Source organism: Sceloporus occidentalis, unplaced genomic scaffold (assembly GCF_023333645.1).
Source record: "Sceloporus occidentalis isolate IW3139 unplaced genomic scaffold, rSceOcc1.0.p SCAF_1, whole genome shotgun sequence".
Classification (NCBI taxonomy): Eukaryota; Metazoa; Chordata; class Lepidosauria; order Squamata; family Phrynosomatidae; genus Sceloporus; species Sceloporus occidentalis.
The window spans coordinates 142,270,079-142,284,309 of NW_028316981.1; the positions used below are offsets into that span (position 1 = coordinate 142,270,079).

At 42.9% G+C, this 14,231-nt stretch overlaps 1 protein-coding gene across 5 annotated transcripts in view; it reads right to left on the bottom strand.

Annotated features, from left to right (window-relative positions):
- Window positions 1–14,231, bottom strand: part of LOC149322344 (protein tweety homolog 2-like) — a 98,298-nt gene that overhangs the window by 15,694 nt on the left and 68,373 nt on the right. For 3 of the 5 annotated variants that reach the window (XM_089540058.1, XM_089540088.1, XM_089540097.1), the window contains 5 exons: window positions 12,879–12,971; window positions 11,761–11,853; window positions 11,506–11,648; window positions 10,130–10,315; window positions 4,475–4,553 (listed from right to left, as the gene is read on the bottom strand). In XM_089540058.1, the coding sequence (XP_089396184.1) occupies window positions 4,475–4,553; window positions 10,130–10,315; window positions 11,506–11,648; window positions 11,761–11,853; window positions 12,879–12,971 (594 nt within the window). Of the gene's footprint in view, window positions 1–3,802; window positions 3,837–4,474; window positions 4,554–10,129; window positions 10,316–11,505; window positions 11,649–11,760; window positions 11,854–12,878; window positions 12,972–14,231 lie in introns of all 5 variants that reach the window. The other 2 variants (XM_089540078.1, XM_089540068.1) reach the window with 2 other exon arrangements.

The following is a 14,231-nucleotide window of genomic DNA, read 5'->3' on the forward strand; positions in this document are numbered from 1 at the left end:
AGAAAAATGGTGGTATACAGTTCAGGGAAGGGCCAACTGTATGTTCTATTTCTCCAACCGTGATTCTTAAATCCTATACAAAAAGTAAAGGTCAACCAGGTAGCTTAGCAGATACTATTACTGGAAGCCCTGCAAGTGCCACTATGAGCTTGTGTCCATAGGCACTAGACTCCAGCTTCACTTTCCATAGTCAGCTATGGAGCTGAAACCAATCTGCATTTAGATTTATAATTGCTCTCTGGCAGAGGGCACTTCCTGATGCTGGATGAGGTAAAGGCTCTTCAGTTTTTAATGTTACCAGATCCCAGCATTAGGATTTCCTGATACCACTTCAGGACAGGTGTGATTACCTATATTTGCTCCAGTGAATTCTTGTGCAGTATTCTCAGCAATCCAGATTGTTTGTGAAAGAGCATATATTGGCTTTAAGGCCAAGGATGAACATTATTATCTATGTCTTCTGGGGGCTCTACCATAAAGTTGAAAATCTGCTCATCTTATCTGCTGAGGTGAAATGATCCATTATGAGTTGTGATCAGCTTTTAATAAGGGTGCCTAAGGTGTTAGTCAAATGAAATCTGGCTCAGTAAGTTTTGCTAAGGTGTAGGTATAACGGATTTCTTGGGTCAAAGGCTTGAAATGTGATTAAAAAGGCTGAACCACCATCTTAGTGACTAAGGTTGTGGCTGAATGGTATCTACTCTCTGGAACCACACTACTGTGAATCAGTATAGCATATAAGGCATTCCACTAAGGGAACCCAGATCGTCTCAATCATGAGGAATTTATCTATCGATACACACACACACACACACACACACATTAAAATCATGACAATATTAGAGAAGAGAGGCTTTTCTGTTGTTGTCCTTAAAAACACATCCAAGGCCTCTCATAACTTGGAGAGAGGCTGAAATAGTTCCCTAAACAGCACAGACTCCTGCTCCTTTTTAAGCGTATTTGGAGAAAAAGGAGGGAGAAATCTTCATTTTTATTTATTTACTCAACTTATATTGCACCCTTCCTTTGGGATGGGCTCCAAGGCAGCAGGAGAGAATGTCCCTGTTTCTGTTAGAGAGTTCATTGCCGCTAAATCTGAGGGAAAATTCTTGAATTCCTTACTTTTCTCACTAGACAGTTCATTCACCCTGCCTTATCCGAGGAACTTTATATTTATTTGGGAGAAAACGTCTAGCACAGTTAACATACTGTGCTGTGGGACAACCAGCCCTTGTTAACTCAAAGCATAGGATAGATTAACCTGCCAAGTTCTTTACAGATTCCTAATTTCCAAAATTTGTGGAACCACCATGAGCTGATAAGGTCAGACTGAGGAAAGGATGAGGGAAGAGAGAGAGAAATAGCTTTTTCTCCTGTTAAACCTCAACCTGGGACCCTTTCTTTCCTTGCTGTAGAAGTGTTAGGGACTGCTTGCCCTTTTGCTGTACTGTGCTTTAGAGATGCCAATCACCTTCTCACTCCTCTTTAATAAAATCTGGCACATTTACCATGTTTCCCCAAAAATAAAACAAGAAGACACATTGTGGTTTATTTTCAGGGGATGTCTTATTTTTATGATGAGGCAGATGAGAAGGGCTGCCCGTCTTCTTTACTGCTCCGCGTTGGTACGCTGCATAGCCCCACCTATCACTATGTCTTATTTTCAGGATATGGCTTACATTGTGCAAATGGTTAGAAATCCTGCTACAGCTTATTTTATGGGCATGTCTTATTTTCGGGGAAACAGGGTACTAACTGGAACATCAAATGAAGGGCTTCCTCATCCCTCCAAAGTCTCAACACTTACATTCTGTTACTTCAGCTACCGGTGCTTTCACCTGCATCTGGGTTTGACTGGCCTGTTCATGATAGCCATCATATTAGGCTAGGACATGTCACAGGAGCATATATCCACGGAATAGGTTGTGTGCTCTGGTGGTGAGGAGAGAGGTGCATTGCTATCAGTGTATTGTGCTCCACAGCCTCTGGGGAAGCATGTACACCTTCTGAATGACACCGGCTGGTGAAGGTACTGCTTTGTGGATGAGTCCCAACCTCCAAAAAGGTCCTCCTTCGTTTTTGTCATGAGAAAGGGGTTGTTGCCTTTCAAAGGCTGGTCCTTCCTGTCCTTCAAAGTCTGCCTCTTCTCCATATACCCTTCAAACCCAATTCTGGCCAGGCCGTATGTCTGTGAGAACTCTATCCTGCTCTTTTTCCAGCTGCTTATACTTTGAAAGGCTGTGTCAGGCTGCCTTTAGGTTTCTGTGCTATCGGAGGGCCTTTTCCATGCCTGAAGGGATACAACATCCCTTCTTCTCTGGAAGCCCCAAGCATCACATATGCAAAGTTGAAAGGCCCTGGAACAAAATAAAACTTCCTGAGCAGCTGCTCTGCAAGACAGGAAAATCAGGCAAAAGGTGGAGAAAAAATTGAAAGCTGCTTCACAAAGAAAGAAAGAAAATTGAAAGATGGCAATAAGAGAATAGAAAAAGAAAGATTTTTTCCCCTGCATTTCCCAAAATAGTAAGAAGAGAAGAGAGCTTCTAAAAGAGAAACAGAAATTATGTGCTCAGAGGCAGGAACCAAACTGGGAGCATGTTGCTTCTCCATTCATGAGTGCATATCAAGCCTAACTGCATATTCCTGTAAATCAGAGGAGTGGGAAGAGAAACCCATCTTTCCAGTGAATGAAAATGTATTGACAGTGTATTATTTTTCTTTCACTCTTCAATTAAGGAATCTTGTTACAATATAGTGGAAGAATTAAGTAGAAACAACAGCTATTTGGGGCCTCTGGCTTTGCTTCTACAAAGTGCTTCCTGATCTTTGTTTTTAGAGGATTATGTCTTCACAGCATAGAGTGACAATTCTAAAATGAGCATGCCATCATGAAGGAGGCAGCTTTTACTGCATTAAATTGGTCTTCATTAGCTACATAAAACCATATTTGCTGGAAAAGGTATTTTTTAAAAACTCTTCAAGTCACAGGTTCTTAGCATAATGAAGGTTGGGATATTTTACTTGCAGGTTTATCAAAGAACTTTTAAAATTTGGTCCACTTAAAGAGCCAGGCTAGCACAGTGACCCTGGAAACTAAGGGTTTGATTCCCCACTCAGCCATGGAAACCCACTGGGTCACCTTGGGCAAGTTACACACTCTCAGCCCCATAAAACCCTGTGCTAGGTTCACATTAGACTCACCATAAAGTCAGAAATGACTTGAAGGAACACAAAAACAAAAACTATAACAAAAGTGCCATGCCCCCAAAATATGAACTAGGCCCCAGTTTCATCACAAAAATATAATCCACTTGAAATTCTTAGGGTATGTGTTAATTTTTCTACAATTACACTCTGTACAGTTGGGAAAATCTCATCCAATGTAATTTTCTAATTGTGAATGCACTGATAAATCCACGGAATAAAGTTCTGAATTTTTTTTGAAAGGTCTAGGAACTAGCAATTCTGTTGCTTATGAAGGATGGGGAAATTCACATCACAGGGAAGAAAAGTACAGTTCATCAGGAAAGGGAAAAACACACAACCCGCTTCTAAAACAACCCCCAGCCCCAAATCAAGAAAAGATACAACAAAAAATTGAAGAAGCAACTTACTCTTGAAGGGTAACATAGCTCCAAAACAGTTGATGCAAAAACAAAGCAAACGTTAGCAGGCAAGATGTGATTTAGCAGAACATTATGCCAAACTTAATAGTGTGCTTTTGCTTACAGTGAAATAAGTTGGAAGAAAAACGTGAAAGGACTATTAAAAAGAAAAGAAAAATCAAGCAAAGAGTACATACTCATCTTCTAGACGTTAGAACTCGAAACTCTTTTCTTCAGAAGCAAGACAATTAAACAAAATGTTAAAATGCGCACGGGGAAATAAATTTAAAAAATATGGCACTGTGTAATTTGATTATATTAAAAAAGATAATACAAAGACATAGATATCAGTGGGCAAAATCTGCCCTTGTGATAGATTTGCAGGATGGCTTCACACCAACAGACTGTGAGTGTAACAGTGAGGCAAATGTCAATGCCATCATGTGAACTTGCTCTCTGCCCAATTGCCACATAACTGCCCATAGCTGGCCCAGAATTAAACAGTTTCAATGGACTGCACCCTACATTGCATCTCAGTGATGCAAGCTGAACAACTGTGGGAACAAGAAATGCCAGCCTCCAAGAAGGTAGGACTTCCTGCAGTAGCTTTCACCTTCCAGTACATAAGAACCTATGGGTTCAGTGCTGTCATTTCTGGAAAAGTCTTCATTCAGAAATTTCAAAAAATGCTCTTTTCCTCATCTCTAGCATCAGAAACAAAACTATTTTGGTTTTTTTTAAACAAATGCAGGAAGCATTCTCGTCCCCTTTAAAAACAATGTGTTTGCATATAGAGTGAGTGTTAGTAAAAGCAGAGGAAAACAAAGGGCTTGTTATAAAAATGATTTAGCCTCTGACGCCCACCGTACCGTGGGGGGAGGCGATCCTCTTCCAATCAGTGGGACGTTCTCATAGCGTGGATTCCCACCAAAGAGCACAGCTTGGTTCCTGCAGGTAGAGAGGAGTAAGATCAGGAGGACAGTCTTATGAAAATTAACTCTGCTGTGAGCCTTTGGCTAAGAAATATCCCTGTCACATTTCTACACAGATATAGTCAGGGAAGGGGTTGAGGAAAGGAAAGAAGGAAAAGGGGAGGTGATAAATCTGATGAGGTGGCTGCTGGAAAAGAAGTACTAAGGCCAAATCTAGTCTCCCTTTATAATTAAATATATTCAGTTGGAAAAAAATATATCTAGTATAACATAGCAATGGCAGAATGTCAGCTACAATCCAACTGCTGTATAAGCTCCCTGCCTTCTCCTACAGTGGTATGATGAAGCAGGAGGTTGGGGGGGGAGAGAATAAGTGCACACTCACATACACATTGCTTTCTCTCTCTAGTTAGCCCATTTTCAGTAGCTCTGACCTTGGGCCCAACCTATCTAAGGGACTGCCTGCTTCCATACAATCCGCCCCATACCCTCAGGTCCTCTGGGAGGCATTTACTGCAACCCTTAAAGACCAGGCTGATGGCGACCTCCCAGAGGACATTTTCTGCAACCGCTCCCAATTTATGGAATGGCCTGCCGGACGAGATCCGTCACATTAACAATCTAGAGAGCTTTAAAAAAGCCATTAAGACGGATCTCTTCCAGCAGGCCTTCCCGGAATAAAATACTCAGCAACAGACAAGACTTCCCATCTAGTGACTCTGCCTATGATGATTTTTTTGTTTGTTTGTTTGGATTAGTTGATTTTAATCTTATACTGTTTAATCTTGTTTTAAGGGGGGGCACTGTGTATATATAGTTGTATTTTAACTTGCTGTACGCTGCTTTGATTGCTTGGCAAAAAGCAGGATAGAAATAATTTTTTTATTTATTATTATTTATTTGTTTTCTGTGAGTTTTTCAGGCTGTGTCACCATGTTCTGGAAGAATTTATTCCTGATGTTTTGCCTGCAACTGTGGCTGGCATCTTCAGAGGCCAGCCCTTTGAAGATGTCAGGAATAAATTCTACCAGAATGTGGCCACACAGCCCGAAAAACCCACAGAAAACTATGGATCCTGGCCGTGAACACCCTCAAGCTCATACCTTTGTCTGTGTACCTCACTGAGGGATAAGCATTGACACCAAAACCAATTCTTATCCTGGCCCAACTGCACTGGCAGCTGGTACATTTTGAGGCCCAATTGAAAGTGCTGGTTTTAAGCTATAAAATCTTCTACAGTATGGGATCTCCATACTTGATGGAATACATTATGAACCTGCCTACACCCTGAAATCAACATCTGAGGCCTTCCTTCAAGATTCAGAAGGTGGTGACAAAGGAGAGACCATTCTTTGGTATTTCTCCCACACCTGTAGAATGCTCTTCTCATCAGTGAGGCCTTCCTGACTTCAACATTATCTCCTTTTTTGCACCAAGTTAAGATGTTTCTCGAACATTCTCCATTTATGGCTTCTTAGGCATCTAATGGGGGTGTGACTAGCTTATTTTAAAATATCAGCCTTGAAATCACAATCAACTGATTATCCCCATCATTTGTTCTTGAGGGGCAGTGTGGTTCTAATTGAAAAACAAATGGACATTTAATTGTAAGATACCCCGAGTCTTTTTTTTTTCCTAAAAAAGGCAGCCAAGAACTGTAATGCATAATAGCAACAATTCCTCCATATTCTTTGGGCATCCTTTCCCTTGCCGAGCACTGCTAGTGAAAGACAGGCTAAAAAGAGTGGTGGAGTAAGGAGATGAGGTAAAGGGGAATGCATGTGTTCATGAGGAGGGTGGTGGAAATAAGAAGTGGGACATTTCTGGTGATCTTCTGTCAGTCAGCCAGTAATGAACCAAATGGACTGATGTCTGAAGTCAGCATTCTGTCTGTCTTTGGCTTACAATTTTTAAATGTTATCTTACCAAGCTTCTCAAAGGGGAAGGTGAATGGCGAAGTGGAGAGATCATGATCACGTGCTAAACTCTAGAAAATCTAACCACTCTTTAAAGTAAGTGAAAGCATGATAGCTCATTAGGCAGCATGCAGTCAATACTACCATATGTGGCTAGGCATGTGGTATGGTCCTTTCATGGATATGCACCATCCTTGAATGTTCGCAAGGGAATCACATATCTCAAAAAATTCTCCATAATTCAAGATCTTCTTGCATGTGTTCAAATAGTTTTAGGTGGCACTGTTCCAAGCCAGAACTTACTGGAGTATGTCTGAAACAGTGCTTCCACTTATCCCAGATCCAGAACAGCATACTAAGGGGTCTTTCTTGAGTCATTTTTTTTTTTTGGGGGGGGGGGGGATCATGCAGGAAAAGTGAATCTTGTATTTTCTCCCTCTTTCTCTCTGCATACATGCAACAAGAAAAAATTGGACCCAAGAGTCTCAAAACTGGAACACAGTTCAGTATTATGTTGCAACTTAAAATGAAAAGAATATTTGAATGATTACAGTAAATAATGTTTCAACTGGATTTGTAATGATTTTTCTAAACAACAGGATCCCACCATTTTGCTCCCTACATTCATCATAGCAATTATGCTGCTGCCATCTGGCAAACAGCAGACAAGTGCCAGCCTCCTTCCCAACCTTGAGGGAGGCAAAGATGGTCAAGGAAGTTTGTTTTGGTAGTTCTGCAGCAATTCCCTCTTGAACTAGAGGACTGGGCAAAAATGCTTGAGTTTATTTATTTGCTCCTCAGATGAGGTGCTTTTAAGTACAGTGACCATGCAGCAGTTAAACGTGCTGGAAAGGGAAGCCAGATGGTGGTGGTGGTGGGTTTTCTTTGGTCATATGGCATTATGCATTACTTATAAATGCATACAAATATATTAAATACAAGTGCTGTCTGTTAAAAAAGGTACTTGTCACAATACTAAAATATGATGACAAATGCAAAGAACATACAGTATACTCTTTGAGCTAGGTAACACAAATATTCTTCTAGAATCTTTCACACATCCCTTCTACATAGTATTCCCACCACTCCAGTTATGGCAACCCAGTGGTAGATCCATGTAATGAAGGTTATCAGCATATGACCCTGTGGACTATGAATAATCAGCAAGCTACTGAGACCTAAGGCCCGAGAGAGACGGGCCAAAAATGACGTGCCACTGCTGATACTAGGGTTCCGGGGTGTGCATGCTCTGGAACCCTAGCACGTCACAGTGGTGGCCTAATGGCAACCTCCTGTCCATAGGAGGCCGCCATCCTGACGTAAGCAACATGCAGCGTACAAACGTTGCTGTGCATTGCTTACGTCTACGGCGCACCAATGGCGCACTGTGACATGTGCCAGATGCCTTAGAAAGAACCTGCTTTTCGCAGGTTCTTTTTACGCTGGAGGGAATTAAAACAGGAACCTCCAGTCCTCTGTTTTTGGGCAGTCTGTTGAGCCCCCTAAGCTACTTTTTACTGAGAACACACAGGTGCTACCAGACTCTGCCTGCTCTTTTGTAATGTTTAATGAAAAAGGAAGCATAGAATCATAGAGCTGGAAGGGTCCCCATGGACCACTGGGTCCAAGCCACTGCTCAGTGCTGGATCTCCAGCTAAAGCATCCCCAGCAGGTAGCTTTCTAGCCTCTTTTTGAAGATGTCCAGTGAAGGAGGCCTCTCCACCTCTCTAGGCCACTGGTTCCATTGTCAAATGACTCTAGGCAACTGGGCCACTGCTGAATTAGGAGTTCCCCTAGTTCAGCGCTCCTTTAGTCCCCCCCCCCACCCCACCCGGATACTGTTTTCTGGGGAACAGAGAAACTCTACCACACCATGGTGACCTCAGAGACACATGCAAAGGCCCATGGCAGTTAACAGAAAGATAACTCAGTTCCCTCCAGATATTTGGACTATAATTCCTGTGAACCCCATCACTGGTCATACTGGCTGGGGGCTTGTAGCCCCACACACCTGGAAGGTACCAGGTTGCCCAGCCATGTTGTAATTGTGTAGTGTGGACCTAAACCCCTTTCTCTCCTTCCTTTACAGGTATACCTCAAGTAACAAAGCCTCTGAGAAAGAAGCTTAATTTTACAAAGTGTTTTTATGCCTGATGTGCCTTTTCTTCCTACTTGAACCCTCTCTAGCTGGAAGCTTTTTCAGCAGCAGCAGCACTGTGAAGATGTTGAAAGAAGGTAGAAGAAACACAGACTTTTGACGGCAGCATGTCTGCAGTAAGCAATGCAATAAACTTTGAGCCAAGAAAGAATGGGATTCTACTCTAGCTGGTGCTACTGGAGCAGAATGTGTTGGCCTACAAGAGGCAAAGTGAACACCAGCTACATCCAGAATCCCTTACTGTGCATGTGTGACAGCAAAACAGAAAAAAGGGGAGAACAGATAAGCTTGTCTCACCAGCTACTCCAAACACATTAAAAGGGAGTAGATCTGTAACTTTGGCCATCAAAATAGAAATTGTAAGCAAAGTAGGGAAAATCATCCAAGGATGCATTGTGAAAGAAGCCTTGGTCTTTAGAAGGCTCACAGTGTCTTGCTTATTCATGCAAGGCTTATCTGACCTGGTTGTTTCATTTCACATGTACTGTAGATATCTTTAGTTCTGAACAAAAGGTCTGCTAAAACATGTTCAAGGTACTCTACTTTTTTGGTGATGTAGGAATCCATTCCTTTCCATGTTCTTTCTTCCTCTGGTACCAACATTTCTGTTAAAGAAGTAGTAACTACTTCTACTACCCAGGAACACATCTGCTTTGTTAACTGAGGTATACCTATACTGTACTTCATTGATCAATCCCCTTTGACTCCACTGGCAATGAGTTAAATTAAACAGTTGGGAAGTAGCAAGGAGGGGCTAAATTAGCAAGCCTCTCATCAAATAGCAACCTGACAGATTTGATAAAACAGAGAACCCACATGTTTCTCATTCCCTACATAACAAATTGCGAAGTCTATGTAAATGGACAAAGGCTTTTTGCTAAGAGAGCAAGAAAACTTAGATGTTAACCCAGTTTAGAAAACAAAAGGCTCTGTGTTAAGTCAAATGCTTGCAGCATATCTTCCAACAACATCTGGTCCACAAAATAGTACTATACTTTATCTGTTTACATTTACTCTGGCAAACAACTAATTTCAAAGACCATAGCATCCCCCCCACCCCCGGCCACCATTTAGAAAACCCTCCAAGTGTCTCACCCCTACTTTCATATCTTGTGAGATTTGCAGGGTTTTCTTTTCCTTTTGTTTCAACTGAGAAAACAACTTTCAGCGTTTTAAGAGCTACTGATGATCTAGAGCAGGCTCGTCAACTGGGTGGCTGGAACATCAATTCAAGATATCAAGTCAAAAGCAGGCTGGTGGGGTTTGCCAGCCATTGCAGAGGATGGGATGGAGAGGCTTAGTGGTTTTCAACAGAGGGGTGGCGCAATGGAAGCAAATGTAAATGTCTGCATGAATCTCAGAAAAGGCAGGTGATACTGGAGCATGGAGAGCTAAGGAGCTAGACTTGTGCATCCAAGCTACTCAAATAATTTTCTTTTTAGTGACCTTGGGAATCCCACAAGTCTGGACTTGTTCTTAGGTGCTTTTCTACTGGTATCTCAGGCATCTTCTACTCACATGTATTCAGACACTGGGGCATTGGAAATGGTCTGTGCTGGAGGCTGGAGACTTGTCTGACTGCCCAGGCTGCTACTGTAGCTGCAGAAACTACGTAGCTGCCCACGGGTGGGGTTGTGGGAAGCAATACGTCTGGCCTGGGGATTGAAAGGGTCCTCTTCATCTATGTCATCATAATCTCGATCCCTGGAGGAAAGGGAAAAGAATCCAGTAAACTTCAGTTCGAGTCCAAGACCAAACCCCTGTTGTCCTAAGCATATGGTTTTGTAGTGCAGGTGATACCTAAAAGCCATGGGAAAACTTGCTTTGCTTGGATACACCAACAAGACAAGGAGATAACAGTGTGCCACCACTTGTTTGGAGAAAGTGGCAATGTTTTGCATTTCAGATACTGGAAAAATTAGGTTTTGGACCACAGCTCTCAGAATCCTACAGCCAACACAGCCAGTGAAAGGTTATGGGGGTTGGAGTCCAAAATGTAACTTTTTGAACTCTTGAGTTTTAGGGTTCAATTCCACATACAGAAAAATCAACTGTGAACAGACAATAAGCAATACTGTTAGAACCAACTTTCTGTCTGGTTCTGTAGCAAGGTAACCTGGTATCCCCATGGAAGCCCAACCGTAAGAGCTGCCTGTGAATTAAACAGAAGCATACAAAAATGTATCAGAATCTCACAGTGCTTCTTCCAGCACTATTTTAATACTGGAAGTAGGACAAGGATGTTGCGAATTCTAAAGAGTACCAGAAATCAGTGTTGCAGGCAGCAGGAATGCACAAAGACTGGCACGAATAGGATTGTGTAAGGCCATCAGAACCCTCTTTTGTTACTTCCTTTTCCCAAAGTTGCTCATGTGTCTGCCTGTTTCATCCCCCGTTACTGTTAATTCACTTCCCTAGCAAATGAAAGACAAGAGCAAGGGGTCTACAGATACCTGAGGCTGTTGCTCAATAACAGACATATGCTCCAAAAATGAGTTCCAGGATGCCATGCAGAACCATTTCTAGATACGTAATTCCAATGTCATGCTAGCTAGACAATTTTAGGCAACCTGGAGCGATCCCCAGTGGGTGGTATGTGGGGCACTTCTGCAGGCTCTTTTGCAAGAAGCCTCAAATTGTAAAGCTCTAATGTGATGAAAAAGGACAGAGACATCAGGTCAGGATTATGGTTACAATGCTCCAGGACTGGGACAACAAGCACTGAAGGCTCCAAATGTTTAACCAGAAAAATTCCAAACACACATTTTTGTTTATGTTTAAACAAATGTTTATGTTTCAATGAGGTTAACCTCATTTTTAAAAAAATTACCTCCTCCATAATTAACAAGGGTAATTTGGTCACTGGTGTGTTTTTAGAAGACTCTTCTATTTACCTGCTGGCTAAATGGTTCCAGGCACGTGGCATGGCACAAATGATGGTGGTGAAGGACACAGCAGCCAAGAGAGAGAAGAGAATGAGGTAGAGCAAGCCTTCCACGCCATCGTAACAGATCCCGATCAAGGCATCCAGGTAATCCTTCAGTTGGAGAGGATGAAAGAAGAACAGGGGAGTGTTTTGGTTCTAATGGTGCCAAGAGGCCCTGGCAATCCATTTGCCAAAGCAGATTGTACCTTACGCTGCTGCTCACCTTATGCAGGCCTCTGCAGTCCAACATGGCAGTCAGCTGGTGGAGACTGGTCTCAGAGTAGTTCAATAGCTGCTGTATGCCAAGCAGTTCATTCTGCAAAGGGGGGAAAGGCAATGATGGAAATGACATATTCACAGTTGAAAAGGAATATGCCTACCATATTCAGTAGGATGGCCTAGCAGGAGAGGAACACCCTCCTAAATACAATTGTTAAATGGAGACAAAACTATGGGCCTCAGCCCTGTACAGTTTGGCAAAATCATACAAAAGAGCTTATGTTTTTTTATTACTTCTGCTGCTGTTTGCTACTCACACCTCTGTAGTCCAGCTTCCCACAACTAGACACCTTCATGAACATTTGGCTATAATTCCCACAATCTCTAGCCAGCAAAGCCACTTAGAATACTGTCTGGAGACTGTGTGATTTGTAGTCCAGGATGTCTGGTACGCATCCAGTTGAGTAAGGCTGGTATAGCTCTGTTCGGGAGTTATTCCATAACATGCTTAACAAATTCATGAAGGAGAAAGCAGGGTCAGTCACACTGTACAACTATTGCGAGGAAAACATCTGCAGAGTGAAGCCTACTCTATGCATACAGCTTCACCTTCATGTATGTAAAGTTGCACAATTCAGGCAGAAGCCCTGGTTATGTAGTGGACACTCTTCAACTGATGCCCTATTAGACATGGGCTGGAGCTCTATTCATATAATTGCTAATTCCATATGGGATAATTTTTAACTAGGATCTACCTTCTGGCAAAAGCAAGAAGTAAACAGCTTAGCTGACCACAGAATTTCTAAACACAGTCAATGAATGTATAGATACAGTTCAGGATTTTTCAATATATGTTGAGTCATAATCAGGTTACTTGCTGAATACACTCTCAATCCTTTAAAGCTATTTTTCCTCTCTGTTTTCGATTCCAACTTCTGCCGCAGCCTCTCCTATTCTATGGTCATAGTACCTTTGCCCTTTCACTTCCGTTTTTCCTCTGCTTCTTCCAGAAAAAATGAACACAAACATACATAACATGAAAATGTTGGTCAGGGCCCCATTCTATAGGACAGTGGCTCTCAACATATGGCATGGAATTACTATTTTTTTCTATTTACTCACTTTGGCAGTAGGAAAAAGAGGCACAGCAAACTGCATGAGGCCCTTAATCTGGTTTTGCATGGTTGTAAGAGAGCGCTGATAAATAGTCAGGGCCTGAAAAGAAAAAAAAAAGAGTGCACCCAGTGCATTAGCCAAATTTTACTTACAGAGCCAAGAATATGAATTCAAAGTGAACTTCACTACCTTCAAAGAAAGCAGGTCGACACCAGCTTTTTCCAAGTCTTGGGAGTCAGCCCTTCACTCACTCCTTGGCTTATGCAACATACTCAGAACATAAGGTACCCCTTCCCTCTCCCAAAAGCTGTTACATTTAAGGGCTTTTTTCTTAGGATCCTTTTATAGATTTTCCTAAACAGTTAATCTTTTCCACAGAAAAGGGAAGAATGTTAGGAACTCCTGAGTTTTAGGAAGCCAAAAATATAGATTCCATAAGGGAACATGGATTTGGATTTCATGATAAAACCTATTTAAGGACTATATTCTCTCATATAAACTTGCTCATGTTTTGAGGTCTTCTGGGAAGACCCTTCTCTCTGTCCTATCACTTTCATGAATACATCTGGTGGGAACACAGAAGAAGACCTTTTTGGTGGCTCTTCCCAGGCTCTAGAACTCCCCTTTCCAGAGAGGTTAGACTGGCATGCTCCTTGCTATCTTTTAATAGGCAGGAAAAGACTTCTTTGTTTTGGAACACTGATTACTCAAGGGGAAAGGGCTTGCATGATGTCTTGGGTTTTCTATGTGCTTGTCAGAGGGTGGAGGAGGGGGAACAGTCGGGTTGGGGTCCCGCCCTGAACGAAGACGCTCTGGAGGACCCAGAGGGAGCCTTGAACCAGGAGGAGGCACCGGTCAGCGAGGAAACAGCTGCGCCGAGGGCAGGAGCGGAGGGAGGGGCAGAGACCCAGGATAGAAAAGGGGAGGTAGCAAGGGCAGAGGGGGAGGAGGAAGGAGGAGCGTCGGGACTGGTGTGGCGGCCGGAGGACACAGGATACGAGGGAGAAATAGAGGCGAGGGTGAGTGAGGCTTTAGCGGCTGAAATCAACCGGCTGTACTTTCGAGGCCCGAGGTTTGGACCGGGAAGGCGGTCTGAGGGACGTCTCCCGCCGGAAAGGTGGTGGCCTACCCATCCTACTGGGAATGACCCGGAGCCCTATCAGGCCCGACCAGTGTTACATCCCGGTCCCCAGTTGGTGTGGGATATCCGAGGGAGGTGTTGGCCTGTAGGAAGGAGAGCCCCTGCTAGCCCTCGCCCAGAGCACAAAGCCACCGGTGAAGACGTCGAGCCCGAGGAGCTCCAGACCACGTGCGTTTACCCCGGACTCTGAGTTTGTTTGGAGGACTTTCAGTTTCGAG